This window comes from Corvus hawaiiensis, chromosome 1 (genome assembly GCF_020740725.1).
Source record: "Corvus hawaiiensis isolate bCorHaw1 chromosome 1, bCorHaw1.pri.cur, whole genome shotgun sequence".
Classification (NCBI taxonomy): Eukaryota; Metazoa; Chordata; class Aves; order Passeriformes; family Corvidae; genus Corvus; species Corvus hawaiiensis.
The window spans coordinates 55,247,766-55,267,869 of NC_063213.1; the positions used below are offsets into that span (position 1 = coordinate 55,247,766).

Here is a 20,104-nt window from a genome sequence, read left to right on the forward strand (position 1 = left end):
TGGGTGTACACAGATGGGAACAGATTGGACTTCTGCAGGTGGTGTCCAGGTTTTTTTACTGCATTTTAGTGCTGGATTCTGCCAATGAAATACTGCCAGCAGTTTCAGTGGTTAAAACAAATTGAGTGAGGGAAGAAGAAAGCAATATTCACAGTTTCCCATGTAATCCTTCTGCTAAATACAATTTATTTTTTCTCTGGTAGTGCTTCCATTTAATGACAAACATTTTTATTCATTTGTTCCCACGTTTCTACCTGCTAAGTGATGAGTATTTAGGATACAAGCATTATTATACCAAACTCCTCTGCAGAGCTCTCTGCCTCCCAAGTAGTTGCCTGCCTCAAGCTGACTAAGCCTTTTGTGTTTTTGTGCTCATCTCACCATAAACCTTCCAAAATTGCTTCCTTCCAAATTTCTGTTGAAATTACAGTCTCAGTTGGAGTGAAGCAGGAACTTGCATGGCTGCATCCAGCCAGAGTGAGTATTATTGCTGAATTGTAACACCTCAACATGGGGGTCTGTAATGTAAAGAAAACGTGGCCGAACTGAAATTGTACCACTTCAAATTATAACCCCCAGGAGCGTTTCCCATCAAAAGAACAAATTTCAGATTAGTTCTGGGAGTGAAACATTGACCAGTCTTTTCCCCCCAACCCTTTCCTCCCTCTGCCTAATATATTAGGAGGTTTTCATCATACCTTTCAGGTCAGGGTACAGTGTTGCAATTAGAAATTAGGACCAAAATTGGCAAAGTCAGAAGGCTGAAATAAAAGGACAAGCATGGCTTGAGTGGCCACGTGAACTGAGTGAATAGAAGGAGGGAGGGATGGCATCTGCAGGCCTCTCGCAGGTCCGGTTCTACTCCATCTGAATTTGCCTTTTGCCCTTCACTCTTTATTTCCTTGAATGCTGATGTGAGACAAATATCAGCTTACAGGAGATCATATTTACTGAGAATACATCATGATGGTGACTCTTGACTAGCTTGAGTCTTGGATTAATATGTATTTTAAGGCACGTATTTGCAAATACAATGGAAATAGTTGGATAGTGTCATGATCCACTGCAAGACTTGCTTAGTATTGCTGACATAGTTTTGCTCTGATTCCATTTTCTGAATAACTGATTATGAATATGTATTCAAAATAAGCACTGTATTTCCAGTGAAGAAGTTTTTATAATCTTTGGAATTTAAAGGGAAGACACGGCAGTGATTTGTGTTCCTTCATTCACCTAAAAAGTACAGGTTGGGAAATCTGATTACATCACCAAAGGTATTTCTTTTTTTTACAAACCTGTAGAACTCAACAAACATTCGTATGTAATAACAAGTTACATCTGTGCAGGATTGTTCCTTTTAAATAAAAAAAAGGAAAGTAGTCTTAACAGTAATTTAAGAAGAAAGGGTGAAGGTCACAGTAGGACTTTCAGCTCTGAGAGATTATATACCTTTTTTTCTCCTTTTTTCTCTCGGTAGTACATTTGAATCACAAAATGAGATTATCAGGTGGTTGTATCAGATAATGTTTATGCCTGTTACTACTGCTGAAATACTGAGAACTGATCTTTAATCAGTCATGATACAAGGAGTTCTAAATTAAACTGCTGGTGTCTTTTGTAGACAAATAACTTTATGTTTTAAATGAGGATGCTTTTTGAGGGAATCCCTTCCAGATTAGTAGGTGTCTACATGGAAATCTCTGATGATTTCATTGTCCTCATTCAAGGAGTAGTGAGTGCTTTTACAGAAAGTATTTTGACCTGCTGTGATACGTGCAATAAACTGGATAATGCACATCATGGAACACTTCAATGTTCATGAGTGGGAGATTACTTGCACTGGTGTGTTGGTATGGGTTCTCCATTTCTCAGTTAAATGAATTGCATGACATAATGTCCAGGCAGCAAAGAAATCATGATGTTGTCCAAGGTATTGAGGTCAGTGATAGAGACCATATATGCTCCTGCTAGAAAAGGCTGAAATTTACATACTATATACATACAATAGCCACTTAACATTAGATTACCCGTAGTCGTGTTTTGTTAGGAATGAGAAGTCTTGTAGGATTGCATTACTTACATTAAATTTAACTGTTAAGGTGACGATTTTGAACGTAACTTTTTTTTCCCCATATGTTTGCAGGAGATACAATTAGAACATGCAAAACAGGCTTTTGTACAGAGAGACAATGCTCAATCTGGAAGAGTCACAGCTATGGACTTCAGGGACATTATGGTCACTATCCGGCCACACATGCTGACACCATTTGTAGAAGAATGTCTAGTAGCTGTGAGTAGTTCTGGTATCCCAGCTGGCAGACCTGGGATACAGCTGTGGGATTCTGTTTTTTTTGCACCTTGACTGCTGTATGACACCTAATCCAGCTTGTGGATGCATGTTTTGAAGTCTAGCGGTTATTATCGACACATATGAAAATTAACTCTGATAGCAGAATGTATATCCTCAATGTTCTTGGTCTCCAGAGACAAAAGACAAAGCATGTAGATAGACCTTAGTTATGGCCTACAGATGCAGGGTTTGCCTTTTTCCAGCCATTCCATCATAGTAGACTGTGTCAAATACTTCAGAATGCCATTACATCCCACTTAGGACATCATCCTCAAAGACCTTGCTTTGTAATGTAAATTCTAAGCTCCTGAGTGTAATTTCCAAGTACCTGGGACAATGTATGAACTAGAACATCAGCCAAGGACATTCAGAGTATATTGTCACAGTTTGGAGTCCATAAACTGAATTAAATACTGCAATTTTGCATTTTCACTGAAGAAAGAGGTACATTTGGTTTTGACCACAGTTTCTAATTTTGGGAACTTGTAGCAGCACGTTCGAAGTACTCTAAAGCTTGGCCATATTCAGGTTTAAAGATCTGCTTAAAGATCTGTTCTGCTTTGACTTGCAAGGGAGAGTTTCAGGGGGATATGTGAGGTGATGAGAACTCCAAACTCTGACCAGAATATTAGAAGATGCATGCACCAAAAAGGATAGCCAGAAGGCTTAGGGACTGACAGTGAGATCTGGTACTTTCTTCGATGGTTCCCTCACAGTCCTGTTAACAGCCTTCCTGGGTCATATGCTCTGTCATAAAACATAAGATTTTTGATTATCCCTCAAGGTCAGTTAAATTTTCGCAAGCTTACGCATATTTTTTCAGAAATTTGCTTGATCATTGATCTTATAATTTAAATAGAGGATTGATCCAGTAATTTTTCTGTGTGCAGATCCAACACTACTTTAAAACAGAGGTTTAGGCTCAGTTCTCATTTGAAAATGAGTGACTGTTCGAACCTTATTGTTCCCATTATGTTTGACGGCCTGATACAAGCCCAAGAGCTTACTGCTGGTTTTCCATGACTTGAAATGCCTGTGAATTTAAAGGTTTCAGTTGACCTTTTACAGAATATGTTTTGGTTTTGTTGAAATTTTCTATATAGTAATATGCTTTACATGTAGAAGTAGATTTCCTCATTACTAGATATAAGCCAACTTATGAAACATTTCCAACTGAAGCAGTACTGAAACTTGAACTTTGTAAATTACTACTGGTTATGTTGTTATAATCCTGCATATGTATTTGTTTAGGTTTGTAGGGTGGGGAGAGTTTTATATTCTGGTCATGATTAGTTTCAGTAACATAAGAATCTTTCATAGTTTAAAGTTCTTTATTTTGCAGGGGTTTTTTTAAAAAGCAAGCCTGTGCTACTGTCACTCTTGTAAAATAACATTGTTCGAAAACTTTTATTTCAAGGGTTTTTTTTAGTTTTGTAACACTCTCCTTTCTTTTTTCTTCTTTTACTGTCTGTACTCTAGGCTGCTGGAGGTACCACTTCCCATCAGGTCAGCTTTTCCTATTTTAATGGATTTAATTCTCTCCTTAACAACATGGAGCTCATTAGAAAGATCTACAGTACTCTGGCTGGAAATAGAAAAGATGTGGAAGTCACTAAGGGTTGGTAGAAATGTTTGCAGTCTGGAAGTTTCCTTGGGCATTTGAATGGAGGGAAAGACCTCATCTGTATTCTTTTAAATCAATTTGGGGGGGGAAGCCTGCCTCGTTAGCATTCCTTGGTTTGCCACTCAGTTTTGTACAGTCCTGTCGGAGTCCACCCTCCAGCTTTTTCATTTTGTTTCAATCAGAAAAAGGTCGTAGTAAACTTGTGGTGGGGGCAGGGCGAGGGAAGTATGTAAAGATATTTAAAAGTTTAAAAAACTTCCTAGGACCCCTGCCAAATTGGCAGCCTATTAAAGTGACCTTCAAGGGTAGTTGAAGAATTCCATAAACTTGTATTGGCGGCACAGTAAGCTGATCTACAAGCTTGGAACAAGATGTTATCTGCTATATCTAACCACTTTTATGGAGAATTCCCTGTGCAACACCAGAGTTTCATTAATGCGGCCTACTGGGACTATGCATGAAAAGTTCCACATCTCTTGACTCCTGTTTTGGGGTTTTTTCTTTGTTTGCTTTTTATTTTATATTTTTCCCTCTGACCTGCAGCTGATTGATACCGTATGTCAAATATCCTAAATCCTGCTGGTAGCACTAAGCTTTAAGACCAGAGAGTTGTACTTACTTGCATGAAGGACAGACCATTTAAAGCACACATTTATGTAGTGACAGGAACACTTCTGTTTTGGGTAACTTCCCTTTCACCCCTGCCCCAACAAGTGTCTTCTACTTTATACTAAAATATAGAGCAAATTTGGGGTGCTCTGGATTATTTCTTCTGGTTTGATTGCATTTTATTTTCTGTATTTTTATTCTGTTTCAGAGGAGTTTGTTTTGGCAGCCCAGAAATTTGGTCAGGTTACACCCATGGAAGTTGACATCTTGTTTCAGTTAGCAGACCTTTATGAGCCACGGGGGTAGGTGGAGAATTATCTGTCCTCCTCTCCTCTCCTCTCCTTCCCTCTCCCTCTCCCTCTCCCTCTGCCTCTGCCTCTCCCTCTCCCTCTCCCTCTCCCTCTCCCTCTCCCTCTCCCTCTCCCTCTCCCTCTCCCTCTCCCTCTCCCCTCCTCTCCTCTCCTCTCCTCTCCGTTGGAGCGGGAGGTGGTGTTGGGGAACAGGAGAGTGTAGCGTAGTAGCCACATGCAGGTATCTTTTAGTGATCTGAAAACCAACCTCTAAGCAAACACTAATGTGAATTAATTTTCTCAGGCGCATGACGTTAGCTGATATTGAAAGAATTGCTCCTCTGGAGGAAGGGACGTTGCCCTACAACCTGGCCGAGGCTCAGAGGCAGGTAAGAACAGAAGCCAGTACATTGCTGTTGTTTGTTTCCAGTGCTAGGCAAATAGACAGCCAACCTCTTCCGGTGTTGTAATGTAAGTTGCTTTTTTCTTGTGTTCTGTAATAACTGTGAGGAGTAACATGTTGTTAGAATTTATTTTTTAACCTGTGTCATGTTCACTCCACCTCTTCTCTATGCCCCCTTCCTCTTGGGCTGCATTTGGATGGGTCAAATGTAATTTACTTTGGAAAGATAAAAGATACAGGAGTGTCATCCAGCCATTCAGTAAATATTAGATGTATACCTAATTAAGGTGTTTATGTTTTGGGATTCCATTGCCCTGTGTTCTTTTTGATGAGGGAAAGAGACTTCCTACTTCATATATGGATGGTGAAATTCAGCATCTAGCCTATGAAATGGCAGCCCTTGTTCTGAACACACATGCATGTTCCTGGCTTCACAGTGTTCTCTGCTTTGCTTTATGCTCTGCTGAATATCAAAATAGGAGAGCTTTTAGAATAGAAACATCACAGTTTCAGTAAAAGTATTAATATTCACTGCATGTCCAAAACCTAAAGGATATTTACTTTCAATGGTATAACTGCAAATGGACTTTTTTTTGGTTTTGAGGCAAAAAGAAATAGGAGTGCTCTTTAAATGTCAGACCTGTTGATTTTTTAGTTTTCATACTATTTTATCATATTTGTATTTTCATTGATACAAGTTTCTATACAGATAGATTTAAAACTAACCTTTCTGTTTCTTTCCATCTCTATTTTAAGGCAGTCTTGACTTTGTGTCTTGTGAGACTAAGGGTTTTTTGTTGGTTTTCTTTTTTCCTGCTCTGGGTCTGTGCGGAGACGCCAGTTTGACCACAATGAGTTGATCCAGGCTACATTTTTAGGACTGCCAGGCCGTAAGCCAGGCCTCTGTGTATGTGTGTGTGTACACATGCATCTCTTTTGCTTCTCTTTTTTCTTCTCCTGCCTCCCCTACATGTGAAGACCCCCACCGCCTCTCCAGGACAGTATCTGGGGTGGTGGTTTGCTGTTTGTTTGAGCAGCGACTAAATGGTGATGATGCTGGGATGAATTCAAATGAGTTGGCTCCCAAAGCTCACCATCTATTCCTAGAAGATTCCTAAAGGAGTTAAAAGTATTCGCATTGGTCTGAATATCAAATAACATAAGTTACAATAGGTGGCAGTAAAAGGTAGCCAAAAATGTGTGATGAAAGTAGCAGCTTCTTCAGTTTTTGCTTTGGGGCCACTGTCTCAGCTACCATGATTTGCGTTCTAAGAGGCAAGGACATATGAACCTGCTTAAATCTTACAATTTCTTCTGTATATGTGTTCTACCTTTTCATTTTTTTCCACCCAATTCCTTTTTAATGTCAGCTGCTTGATGCTGAGACTGGAAAGATTTTCAGCTACATTGATATCTTCACTCTGTTTTCTGGATAACTCCACTTGTATGGGAATAAACTAAAACATAAACACAGGAAAATCCTTCCATATTTTTATTTTGTTCCTTTACTTGCAGTATGCTAAAAATAACATATTGCAAAAAGTGATAGTAAGTATGGAAGACTGAATGCCCCGCCCCTGCAGAAATTTTGTTTTCTTTATTATTTTCTTTCGTTAGATAGCAATTTTAAATCTGGAGCACTTTTGAAATTTATTTTTCATTGGGTTGAATCTAGCATTCATAGACTGTGAGCAAAATGAAATTGTGGGGGTGCTTCATGGAACCTTATTTTCCTTTAGCTAGTATGAGTGAACAATGCTTGCATACTTGTTTTGGTAGCCTGGCAAGTAATAGGTATACCTGGTTTGGCGACAGTAGAAAGAAATTCCAAGCTGGAGTTGCTTTTAGCTGTAGAAAATTAATGACTTAAGGGGGCAATATGTAAGCCCTCATTTAGACCACATTTAGACCATTGATTTTAGAGTTGTATAATTTTGTTGTAGTATCAGTCTGTTTTCTTTGCTATTCCAATCTGAAGAGGCTGCCTTATATGACACTTAGAATTCAGTGGAAAAGAAATAATAATTGAGAACAAAATCTCTGGTGTATTGAGGGATTTTTTCCAAGTATCCATATACTTATATCTGTCTGATCATGAAATGTTCTCTCGGGAAATGAGATGTTCTGATTATTTTTCTTGTCTTTCCTTTTGTTTTAAATCCTGCCTTGACAGAAAGCTTCAGGCGATGTGTCTCGACCTGTTCTCATCCAGATTGCAGAATCAGCGTACAGGTTTGCCCTTGGTTCAGTTGCTGGAGGTTAGTCATGGCTGAGCAAAAGAATATTCATCTTCACTGTTTGGGTTTTTTCTTCTTTTCTTTTGCCCTTCTTTCCCTTCTGCCTCTCATTTAAGTTTGGAAGGTTTCTCAGACTTTCCTTTGGAGCTGGGGATGACTGTAAGATTGAAGGGGAAAGGATCATCTGGTCTACAAGAATTTTGGAATTTATGAGCCGTTGCAGTTTCCAGGTGACGTTGCTATCTGATTTGTCCCCAAACAAATTTCAGGAAAATCAGATTAATAATGAGGTAGGACTGGAAAGTGCATTTGGTTAAAGCTGTGGTAGTTTAATGTATCCAGAATATATCATGAAGAAAAAAGATAAAACTGATATGCTAGATGTAAATGTGAAAGATGACATTTGCAGTCAAACAGTGCAAATGCAAAATCATGTTTTCTAATATCTTGATTTTGTTTTCAGCTGTTGGAGCCACTGCAGTCTACCCAATTGATTTAGTAAAAACTCGCATGCAAAACCAGCGTTCTACAGGCTCTTTTGTGGGAGAACTTATGTATAAAAACAGCTTTGATTGCTTCAAGAAAGTGCTACGTTATGAAGGTTTCTTTGGGCTTTATCGAGGTAAGTTTAAAAGGTGTTATATACTAATGATAAGATGCTATTAAGAGTTTTGTGTGACTGGATTTTTAAGTCTTTTTAGCTCAGACTTCAGTTTTGCTTCTTCTCTCTTACAGGGGAAGGATTTGCAAACTTCTCAATAGTTAAAAAAACTTCACTGTAATGAGAACATTTCTGTAGGACCTCTCTGTCCTTTCCCTCCTCATCTGCCATAGGGCAACATTAGCAATTTCCTACAGCAAGTATATATTGTTAGTAAAATTTTCATTTCCTTAGCAGTCCTTAGTGCCAAGAGTGTTTTGTCCTGTTTGGTAAGAAGTTAGATCATCTGTGGGTTTTTGTTCTTTGGAATACTTTTTGTTGTATTTCTTTTGAGACAAAAAGGTCTCTGTGTACCAATTGCATTTGCTTCAGCTATCATTGGAAATAGTCATCTTTATCAAGTTTTATGTATACCTTTTCTTAGGTTGTCACTGTGGAGTCAGGGAGAGTGATTCGCTGGGTTTCATCCCACTTAGCTTTATATATGTAACCAAGTTAAGAAGTTACCTGTTCCAAACTGCCTTTGTCAATGGAGAAAGCGCCAAAAGCTATTGATTCTGTTTCTGATGTAAATCATCCTCACTTTGGCTGTCTTGGATAAGTGCCTGCAGTTAAATGGTGGCTTTTTTTTTTTGTTTTATCCTTGCCCTGGTTGTGGCATCAGTGGTGTCAGTTCAGGTAACCTCGAAGAAGTCATAAAGAATCAGGAACCTCAGCATGAGATTGCAGTTCTTCTCTGTCACAGAGTTAAAGTAAATTACATTTCTGGTGTCACAATTATTGGGATCTTCTATCCCCTTCTGCCGTATTGATAGGGTAGAATTTGAAATTTGCATTATTTCATTTTCAGCCAGCTTGCTTAGAATCTTCTTTTCATTTTTGAAAATAGAAATATTGTAATGAAAGAAATAACTTGTTAAAAGCAGTTGAGTAAGGAATGAGGAACAGAGGAGTTTGGTAACATATTGTTATGAACTGGCAAAGTTATGTGTACCTTAAGAAATAGTAACAGTTCATAAAACAATGTGGGAAACATCATTAAAACTAGGTGGTGTGATAGGTGTGCACACTGTAACATATGACCCAAGCTACTGGAGGTTGGCTAAGTAGCTCTTCTGCAAAATACAGACTCTGTAATTATTTCAGCACAATTGGAGATGGGGAAGGCTCTGTTTGAGACAATTTTTGGAGTAGACATAATAATTTAATAAAGAGTACTGGCATGGTCTCTATTTTGTAAGGATTTATAGCAATCAAAATCTTTCAAAAGTCCCAGTTACTAGCTAAAGAACCCAATGTATTCCTTGCAAATTTTCGTCTGCTTCTTCCAGCATCCTGAAAGAATAAATAAGCAGAATTCCACTCTTGCCGCCTCATGTCTTATTGAAATTCTGAAGGACAGTGGTTTTTTTCACCTGGAAAAAAAACCCCAAAAACCAAAAAACCCTCAGAAATGTCATAAATGCATGTTCTTAACTCCATTTGTTTGTCCTGAATTTGGAGTGATTTTTTTCATTGCCAAGTTTAGGGAATGTTGGGAAACTTCATCGGTCTAGCTTGTCCTTCCATCCCCCATCGTCTTTACTACTTTTCAGTTTTCTAAGGAATACTGAATAGTGAAATCTCAGTTTGGTGGAGCTGAACTTCTAAGACCAGGCCAATAATCTAATTTCTGGATTATACAGTAGAGCACCATAATTTTAGAGGCAAATTGAGACCTGCGTTTCTACAAATTCTCTCCTTAAGGAGCATCCTGACTTAGCTTTTTAAAGAGACAAATAGAGAAAACTGCTTAAAAATCTGGAGCTCCCTCTGTGCAGTTCTGTAAATTTGGACCATTGCCTACTTTCCAAGGAGATGATGTTGAAGAAAGTTTAGCAGCTGAGTGCAGAGCGAAGTTTCCGGTTAAGCTTGAGAGGACAAGAAAATTTGAAAGGAGCATTTTATAGGTTAGTGTAATTACCCAATGTAATGCAGTAGATGTATAGCAAGAGTCATCTCCTCCTAGTCTTGAATCCTGCACTAGGTAGGACACACTACAGAGTACATTACTTTTTGCTACTCATTGGTCACGGCAATTCTTTCTTCAACTGTGATTTGTTCAGGGTTAAGTCAGTGTGGGTGGTTTTGAAGGAGGGAGTAATCATTGGCAGACTTCTTCTTAGCTGAATAGATGCAAAAACTTTTAAAAAATTGTACTAGAAACATTTAGAGCAGTGGTCTCTTTTTCATGATGGACTTCAAGAAAGCAAGCAGTAATTATAAGCCCCACTCTGAACTCAGCCATTTTGGATGATATTTTTAATACAAGGCTTATATTTCTGTCCAACTAAGTGAACTGATTTTTCTTTCTTGTATCACTGTTTTTTTCCAAACTTGGAAACCATGTTTTAAACCACCATCTCAGATAAGGATAAATTACACCATCTTGTGGATATATAGAGATCACTGAATTTGGTTTGATGTCAGTTTGGTTGTAAGTATAATCAATGTTGCCACTGAGAAAACACTTGGATTAAAAAAAAACCCAACAAAACCAAACATGATATAAACCTCTGTAGAGTCTTTGTAATATGGATTATATGAATGCTGTGTTGTTAGCATATTTTTTAAGACCATATCTGAGATAAGTTTTTCATATGTCTCTCAGCATGGCTGAAAAGAATGCTCATCTCATATACCTGTAATTTACTGTTCTGTCTACATTTATACCTGAAATGCGTATTTAGAAACTCACAGGTATTTTTATATATGCAAATATAAGAAAATTTTGAAAGCTGTGATTTGTCAAGATCTCTTCCAACTGATGAGGTCACCTTCATGTCATAATAGAATTTTAGTCAGAAGTCCACCTGATGAATCACAGAATGCTTCACAGACTTAAGCAGTGCATCCAGTAGAGATTGTTTCACCCATACGTGATAGAAGTTTCATGGGAAATTTAAGTACCAGAGATAAAATGTAGTTTAGGAAAGTGTTTGGTAGCCATGCTGTTAATGCCACTTTGCCTGGATGGAAAAGACAGGAAATGCTGTTGAAGACACTGTCATCTGTGATCATGAACTGTTCAGGAGCTTGTTTGTTAATTTTATTTCTGTTGATAGTGCTTCTAGCCCTGCAGTCACTCCAAATGCCACCTAATTTAGATTTTAATGATTTGATCATCATCCAGCTTCATTATTACTGATGAACTCCCATGCTAATGGTGTAATAAGACTGTGGCAGAAACTTTCCTTCCAAATTATGCAATGGTTTATAGAGACTGGAACTTCAAGCCTGCTTGTACCCCAAGTTCTGTCAAAACACAAAATTTTCAGGAAATACCCCATTTCCAGTCTGAGGGAGTGTTTTTTGAATGGCAAGTGGTGATTAATTGTCCAGTTTATTGTGTGACTCCTGTAATTGAAAAATTCAGCAGTATTCCATTACTGCGTTCCTGTAAGATGCCCTAATGGTGTCAAATATTTTATATAGACCGAGTAACAAAACCTTCAGTCACTTTTTTTTTTCTAATACGAAGGGAAAATCACATCTATTACACAGTGTGAAGCATCTCTGTTAGATATCTAAAAAAATACTTTGGCCAAGTAAGATTTTTTTTTTCTCAGTGCCATCAGTATAGCTGGGCTGGCTGAGCTGTTGTGTGCATATTCACAGTGTATTTAGACTGCTTTCAGAACATGTACAGTGTCACAAACTGAATGCAGCTCTTGGTGCTCTCTCTTGCACACACCTTCACCTTCCCTGAGAGTCCCACTATGACAGTGTGTCACATATGAAATGGTACATTGTAATTCCTGCTAAAAAGCCTTGGATATAAAAAATGCATTGAATAATGTGTTCGCTATGTACTATACTAGCAGGCTGCCTATGTGCAAGATACTATGCTCTGATGTTATAAAAGGCATGTATTTTTAAGGCACTGTCAGACATTTCTAAGCCTGTTCTCCATCTGTGTTTATATCATATTGCTGATCTGCTAATGCATAGTTAACACTGAGAAATTCCCACCGTGTCAGGATAACCCCAGCAGAAACATGACATTATCATATGGGGCCCTTGATGTGCTTTCTTTCTTTCAAAACCTAGCATCTTTATCATGTTTAGAAAATGTTCGACAGTGTTTCAGGGCTCCCATCAAAACAATAAAGAAAAGATTTAATTTTGATGGTCACAGCATATAGAATGCACAGGTACCACTAGAGATAGCTTTATTGCATAGGTATGAGTTCAGATGAAGGGTCCCTCTACCTTCCTAAGATGCTGGAGACAGTGGGCCTAGCTGGTACCTGGTAATGCTATAAAACATAGTCTTAAAATTCATGCTACCTTTTATACAATACTCTGCTGTCTTGCAGTAGGTATATACAGCATTATATGTAATTAAACTTAAAGAGCACTTTTATACTATAAAATCATTTGAAGTAGAGGCAGGAAAAGAGAAAAGTGCACTGGGTTTTGGTTGTTCAGTTGGGTTTTTCTAGTGTTGGGGTTTTCTTTAAATGCTGCCTATTTTATTAAACTTCTCTACCTCAAAGTTTTATGGAGAGCTTTGAGTCGTAACAGTCCCATTCAGATTTGAGTACAAAAGGAAAGAACCAGATGAAAAAAAAGATAACTTGTGCCAAGATAAACCTATTTTCCCTATGGCTTTACAAGTGCTTTTACAAATGCAAAGTTTTGGGAGCTGAAAAATGGTTAAAAGGACATCTTTGATCAGTTCCGTGAAAATGAATTTGATTTGTCCTGCTAATGTTGTTTCTAAGACTGGAGGTTTATACAGATAACCAACTGGACTACTTTTATAATTTTCATATATGGAATGTCTTTTTCTGTGATTTATTTAATAAAATATGACTTGTAAGTCATGGTGGGGTGTAGTAATATATGTATATGTGATTTTAAAATTAATGACCTTTGTGTTTAAAATTATATCTGCTATATCAGACCTGCTCTAATTTTACTGGATTAAGTTTAAGATTAGGTATTGTACTTTTAAAGTATATGGAACATTTTTTTTAATCTCTAAAGATATAAATTAATTTGCCATAGTGTTTGTATAAAGCCAAACATGTCCTATAGCAAGATGTAAATATTATAGCAATTACGAAGATAATTTTGTAATGAAAAATATCCTGTTCCTTTTATATTACTGTTTCCCTCATAGTGCTGCAGATAATGTAATATTTACATCATTCTGAGTGGCTTAATGGTTTTTCATTGAGGTCTGGTTTCAAATTACCTGTGCAAGTAAAACTTTTTAAGAAACTCAGATTCTGAAATTTAACTTACTCTACAGAATCTCTTTAGTTTTGCACAACTTTATATGAACTTAGTGCTACTATATTTTTTAATTTGAATATTCACTCATATGATCATAATGCACCACAGTTGTCTTGGGTAAATGTTACATGTATATGTACGTCAGCTGTATAAAGACATCACCATCTAAATATGGTTGGGTCTCCTGCTACCACAAACCAAATGGTGCTTTTCTTCAATGTCAATTCCTTATTAAGAGCATCAGTAGGAACCAGTAAAGCTGATGGATGGTGGCAGGGTGGAAGAGCATGTACATTTTTCTGTGGTGTTCTGACATTTAGCTCTTAGGGAAAATGCTTTTCAGCAGGTTAACTTTTAGAAGTGGAAACTTAATTGTTTTTTTTTCAACAAAATAAAACCATGGAGAGGTGAAAATGTCAGGCTTTGTAGAAAGTACCCAAAGGTGCTGCCTGAGCTGCTAAAACAAAGGGCTCTGCACCAGGAGCTCTAGCTGGGGTGATTTTCTCACATTTCTGAATGGGGTCCTAATTTCATTATGCTGATGAATGCTTGCAACACCATTCTAGCTTCAGGCTTTGTTGGTAAGCTTTGCCTATTTTTAGGCTGTGTCATTCAAGTGTTTACAAAATATCCACCGTTCACATCAAACAAGTGAAGCTGGCAGTCAGAAATTCACACTTCCACTTCTGTAACACATCACTTCTGACAAAATAAAATAAAAACTTCCATACCTGGGAAGAAAGCAACGTAATTTCCTGTGTTTTAAGAACTGATGATTTAGCTGGGCAAAGAGCTCAAGAATGCAGTCATACATGTTTGAATGTTTTGCAATATTTTGATTCCTATCCCCTTCAGTCCTTCCATCTAATGCCATTCTTTTTGTTAGAAAAAAGTACTGAGGTTTTGACTTTTGAGGTGGATGCATTGTGTATCTCACAAAATTAATTAGAAAGTCTTGATTTTTGTGCGGAGACACAGAAAACAGATGTTAGTTTAGGACGGTGCTGAAACATTTGGCAAATCTGTGTTAGTGTTTAAGCATAAAATGAGCTAGTATAAATTAAAAAGAAAAAGAAACAAGTACATATAGACAGTGGTAGCACTTGAAGTGGTAGCACCAAGTTTGTTCTCAAAATTGAATGTTTAAGTACTCTCATTATACATAATAACACAAAATTGCTTAAAAATCGCCTGTTTCTAGGTGCTGGTCTCTACATATATTTGTTGATTTGTTTATTTAATACCAAGTTACTCAATGCCTTGAATTCTCTATTTCCATGTTACAGGTCTGTTACCACAGCTATTAGGAGTAGCACCAGAGAAGGCCATAAAACTTACTGTAAGTTTGTAAATGGATTGTTTTCACATTTCTCACATTGTAAAATGCATCAAATTACAATTAGCATCTGTTAATATCTGACTTGTGAACAGTACAAGTGGCATACAAGTCTCATCCAGAGGTGTACATGTACATTTTAAGAATCCTATTGAAAACTTACTTTTGGACTCACTCCAAAATATAAAAAGCTCATTCAACTTGTTCAGCTCATCTGGTTGTTTGTAAGTAGTGTAGAAACCTTTGGTTTAACTTCTTAACAAATCAGAATAGTTACTTATTGGAGGGCTTTTGTTTTTGTATCTCCACGTGGTTCCTGTATGTATGATTCTAGTGCAACAGGAGATAGATAATATGAGCATGTAGTGAATTGTTGGTAAGAAAGGAACTTGTTTGTGGTTTTTTTTTTCTGAATGGTTTTACTTCTGTAATTTTGTTAGTTCTTGAGTGTTTGTAAGGCACTTAAGAATTTCTTATTATAACCCAATCATAATATATTGTTTATTCATTGATAAGGTAATATTCACCAAAGCTGGTAGTATGCATTAAAAAAAAAGAAAGGTGCTTAATGCTACTAATTGAATTGCCATTGTGTTAAAGCTTAGTATTGAACATTCTGATATTAATTTGACATTTTATTTAAATTTTAAATATAGTGAGCACTTCTAAAATATCATTTTATAATTTTCTGATTTTTAAAATTACTTAATGATGATACGTTTTTTCAGTAATAAGTATTTGAATTATGCTGCAAATTTTTTTAAGAAAAACATAGCTTTAGAATATTTGATATAAAATCTTAGACTTTGATTTCTTTAGTATCTTGTAGTTTGGTAGCTTAGTGGATGTATTTGCATTTTCATTTGCACAGAATTTGCAGCTGATGAGTGTTTTCTCTGACCTTTTAATTTATTAGCTTTCATAAATGTTTGTCTTTTAAGGTTAATGATTTTGTGAGAGATAAGTTTCGGAGTAAAGATGGATCTGTTCCCCTGGCTGCAGAAATTCTTGCTGGTGGCTGTGTAAGTATGTTTAATTTCCTTCATATGAGATTCATGAAAGTGCAGTTTATACAATTAACTGTGTGGACTAAGGCTTCTGTTTAACCACAGATCCGGTTCAAGAGACTCTACTAGAGCATCTCAGTTCTTTCCTAGATAGGCCAGCCGTTCTTGATGAAAGGGTAAATGTTTCTGTGCATCGTGCCTTTTAACTGCACTCTCTCACAGCTTAGAGTTTGTTTCCTTAATAAAGAATGTCTCTTTATTCATGTTGGCTGTAGCTTATGGCCTAAAGAGGATTCATGCTAACCTTTCCAGAAGTTAATAATTAGTTACTACTTTGTGGCACCCACTCTGCCACGTCACTTCTTTCCTGATGTGTTATTGCACCCACTAATTTTCACTTTTTGCAGTGATACTGGCTTTTTGAAATGGCAAAGACTGCTCATGCTTCTTTGAGTTCATAGCAGACGTAGGCTGTGTAATGTTAACTCCGTGCATAATGCATTCCTGAATGTAGGCTGTATTTAAAACCCACTTAGATTTTAGGAGTGTTTTCCTTGCACAAAGTAGTATCTTAATGAACAACTGGCATATCACTGGGTAAATGATAATACTTCACTATTTGGTCTAGTTCTGTCTGTTCATATTACAGGTTACTGTATCTGGTGTATTGATTTGTTCTAGCAAATGTAAATACTTTAGGTAAAATGAATAGTTGTTCAAAGACCAGTACCTTTTACAGATAAAGAGCACTGTTTATTTAAAACAGCTTTGATCACTGGGGCAGAGCAATGTTGGTGTGTTCTTAATCTATCTTTGTTTCTGCTGTCATAAGACAGATGAGGTCACATTTTCAAGCAGCTTCTACCTGTGTCGAAAACTACAGCGAGCAGCAACTTAATAAAAAAAATGCTTGCGTCTTAACCTCAGTACGTGCAGAGATGTGTGCTGTATGTGCTTGCAGAAAGTGAACTACGATTATCTGAGCCTCAGGGTGCAGTGGCTCGGTTGCATTGCAGGCTGAGAAGCCCTGGCTTTCTGTAATTCTCAGGAGATGGGGCAGGATTTGGCTGCTGTCTCACTGCTCCTTCTGTTTGATCACTGACCTGTTGTAGACTGCCAGGTAGGATCCCCTTGTTCTGTAACTTCAGGAGCATTCAGGGAAGAAAAAAAGAAGGGGAGGGGGAGAAGAATGTGGGTCTCTAAAGCCGTAAATAAAAAAGCATGCTGTAAATGAAAGAAAAATGCAATAAAGTGCTTGCAGAGTAAAAAGTATTTGCCCCTTACACTAATAAAATGTCTCATGAACATTGCAGCCACAGAGAATTCAGCAAAATTTTCATTTAAAATGTCATTTGATCTAGAGTTTTTATTTTACAGACTGCTGTGAGTTTTTTAATGCAGTACAAAAAGCACTCTTTACAGAGACCTGTCATTCATGAGAATGCTGCAGCAAGCTTTTTTGCCAGCAGTTCATTGTAAACTAAGGATCTGCTTTAAGAGATAGGTGGTTTGAGATGTATTTTAAATGTGCTGTAAATGTTGGCTTGCCCTAAATTTATATTAACAGTGAGATGCTGCATAAAGTTGCAGCAGTAGACGTGCAGTGGCAGAATGCCCTGAGTTTTCTTTTTAACTGTGGTGCTCCACTCAAGGGCATAGTTTGGTGCCAGGTAGATAGGTTGCAACTTGTCTCTTCTGCAGGTGGTCTTTGGGTTCTTCTGTAATTTTAAACCCAATTCAGACTAGCAACAGAGACTCTCATTACCAGTGGTGCCCTGGGTTTTTTGGGGTGAATTTTTCTCTCATGGTGTAAAATACAAGATGCCGAAGACAGGCTTTCAGCATTGTATTGGCCTCACTTTTTGTCCCCGTTTAAGCCATCGTGAAACCTGTGATTTCACTGTGGAAGCAGCACGGACAGTGTTGAATGCTTGAAAACTGTCAGTCTTTGATTTTTACCTCATTTCACAATGTAGTAATCATTTATGTGGGAGGCAAGAAGACAGGAGGGCATGATGTGTTAAAGTCTAAAAAGGGGAAGCCAACTAAGATGAATTTTCTAAGACACCTGCCCTATCACCTTTCTGCTTTCCACGTCTAAGTCTCAGCTGGGATTGTGTTGCAAACACAGATTTAAATTTTTCTTCTTCAGTGCTTCTGTTTCCTTGGAGTGTATTCATTGCTTATGCAAGAGCTGAGTGCTGGGATGCATGCTCGTTTGTAATGTTTAAAATAGCAGCCCTGTGGATACGGTATAGTAATAATACCTAAGAAAGGGAGGACAAGCAGATACTTGGATGGTTTGGGTTGTTCAGTAACACAAAGGGCTTTGAAGGGGTCAGTATCACCTGAGTAGCTCCACTCTGCTGTTTGCCCAACCATTGCCAGGCGTTGACTTTTAAGTCCCCAAGGAGTTCACTTTGCATCATAATTACTGTGAATTAGTACACATGGCTGACTTTTGCACTTGTAACTAAAGCTGATTGTTTCATTGAACAAGTCTTTCTCTGTTTTGTAAACTGTTTTCCCTCCTAAAAAAAAAAAGAAAAAAGAAGAAAATAGATCATTTATTTCGTGACCTTGTGGCACTTAATTCAGTTAACAGCCTGTTTCATAGCTTTTTATTATGTGAAGATGAAAGCGATAGGGTGGTTGAGATTTTTTCTTTTTGAGACCCCCAAGAATATAATTAAAAGTATAACCTTTATACTTAAGGACGGCTGTTATGTAAATTACTAATTCAAGATTTCCATCTCCTTTGTTTGTAAGAAATTTTCCTAATGACTACAGTATTTGTTACCCATAAAAATGCGTGTAGCTTTCAGATTTGCACAGTGCCTGACACCCACCATGAACTCTGATCTCTGCTGTGCATTTCGGACTCTCATCACTCATGCAAACCCTATATAGCCCTTATCATTATTAGACGAGTAAAAAGCTTCAGTTTCAAGGCACAGTGTGATGATGCTGTAGAGCTATGATCTGCTGAGCATCTAAACCACAAAGCTGACTTAACCTTATTGAATTAAAATGGGCACGAATATGCTAGGTTTGATTCCTGCTAATGCTATAACTTACCTTCAGAGTTCTTTCATAAAAGGATGTGTAAGCTGTAAGTACAATTTGAAATACTTTTTTTAGAGTGACAATAATCTTGAATTTCTGGAAGCTTTATTTCATGGTCTTTTGCTTGATTTTATATTTTAAATAAAAAACAATTTTAAGTCATACCAAGTTTAGCTGCTTGCTTTTTTTAAACTTAATTCACTTAAGAGCATCTGTTGAAAGTAACCTGATTTTTTTTTTAATAAAGTATTATATATTATTCTTATTTTTTGAGTTATATTAACACATTGAAAACTCTGTTTGTAAAAGAGTAATAAATATGTTTGGGGTTTTGAGACATTACCTTTAATACTAACTTTTCAGGTGAGACAGTCATTTTGCTTGGTACCTTACATAAAACAATTCCACATGTAATGAAAAAGTTACGTTTGTGTAACTGGGGAAGAGATGCAAATATGCAAAATAAAGAGCGATATAAAACATAAAAGAATGCTAAGAAAAACAGAAGAAGGATTATAGCATGACTAAAAAGAAACAGCTATGTAATATATGTTGCCTTGTCTGCATATATTAATACGGTGATATCGGTAAGTAGGAGGCTTAATTTTCAGCAAGAAAAGAGAACTACGTTTTGCTTTATTAACCTTTCCTCCTGCTCTCCCTTCTCCTCCTGAGCATGGAGTCTTTTCCTTCCCAGCTGCTCAGTGTGTGCTCCCTATTAGCCAGCTTAAATCATGTAGCACAATACAATTACAGATCCCATACAGATCTGCTTTTGTTTAAATTGTCAAGGCAATTTTAGGCATATTTCGATAGACTTTATAGGAATCATAATAAAGTTAAAATGTATTGGACCTGCTTGGACAGCCTCAACTCTGCTGTGGAACATAAAAATTAGATACGGTTAAGATGGAGTGCAAAATCCTGCCCAGAATTAATTTTTATAAAGGAATGTGATGTGAAGTTCCAGGTGAATTGTGCCAAATAACAGATCCAGTGCAAATAGTTTTATTAAGCTACTTAAAACATGTATTTTATGTTTCAGAGAGTAATAAAGAGAAGTCCAGATCTAAGCTACATTTTCTCTGTGGCATTGCAGTGGAGGCAGAGGGGGTATAAATTGCAATTCCCACATTTAGATCTCTTACTTGCAAAAATTCAGAGATTTGGAAGTTGTGGACTAAAGGAAACTGAGGGTGTCATTCATTCATTCTTCCATTGTTCTGAAACCTAAATAT

At 37.1% G+C, this 20,104-nt stretch overlaps 1 protein-coding gene across 3 annotated transcripts in view; it reads left to right on the plus strand.

The window, feature by feature from the left end:
• Positions 1 to 20,104, plus strand: part of SLC25A13 (solute carrier family 25 member 13) — a 103,959-nt gene that overhangs the window by 59,043 nt on the left and 24,812 nt on the right. For all 3 annotated transcript variants that reach the window (XM_048305136.1, XM_048305134.1, XM_048305127.1), the window contains 8 exons: positions 2,144 to 2,290; positions 3,830 to 3,968; positions 4,792 to 4,885; positions 5,178 to 5,262; positions 7,450 to 7,534; positions 7,977 to 8,135; positions 14,744 to 14,796; positions 15,735 to 15,815. In XM_048305136.1, coding sequence (XP_048161093.1) covers positions 2,144 to 2,290; positions 3,830 to 3,968; positions 4,792 to 4,885; positions 5,178 to 5,262; positions 7,450 to 7,534; positions 7,977 to 8,135; positions 14,744 to 14,796; positions 15,735 to 15,815 — 843 coding nt within the window. The remainder of the gene's footprint in view (positions 1 to 2,143; positions 2,291 to 3,829; positions 3,969 to 4,791; positions 4,886 to 5,177; positions 5,263 to 7,449; positions 7,535 to 7,976; positions 8,136 to 14,743; positions 14,797 to 15,734; positions 15,816 to 20,104) is intronic.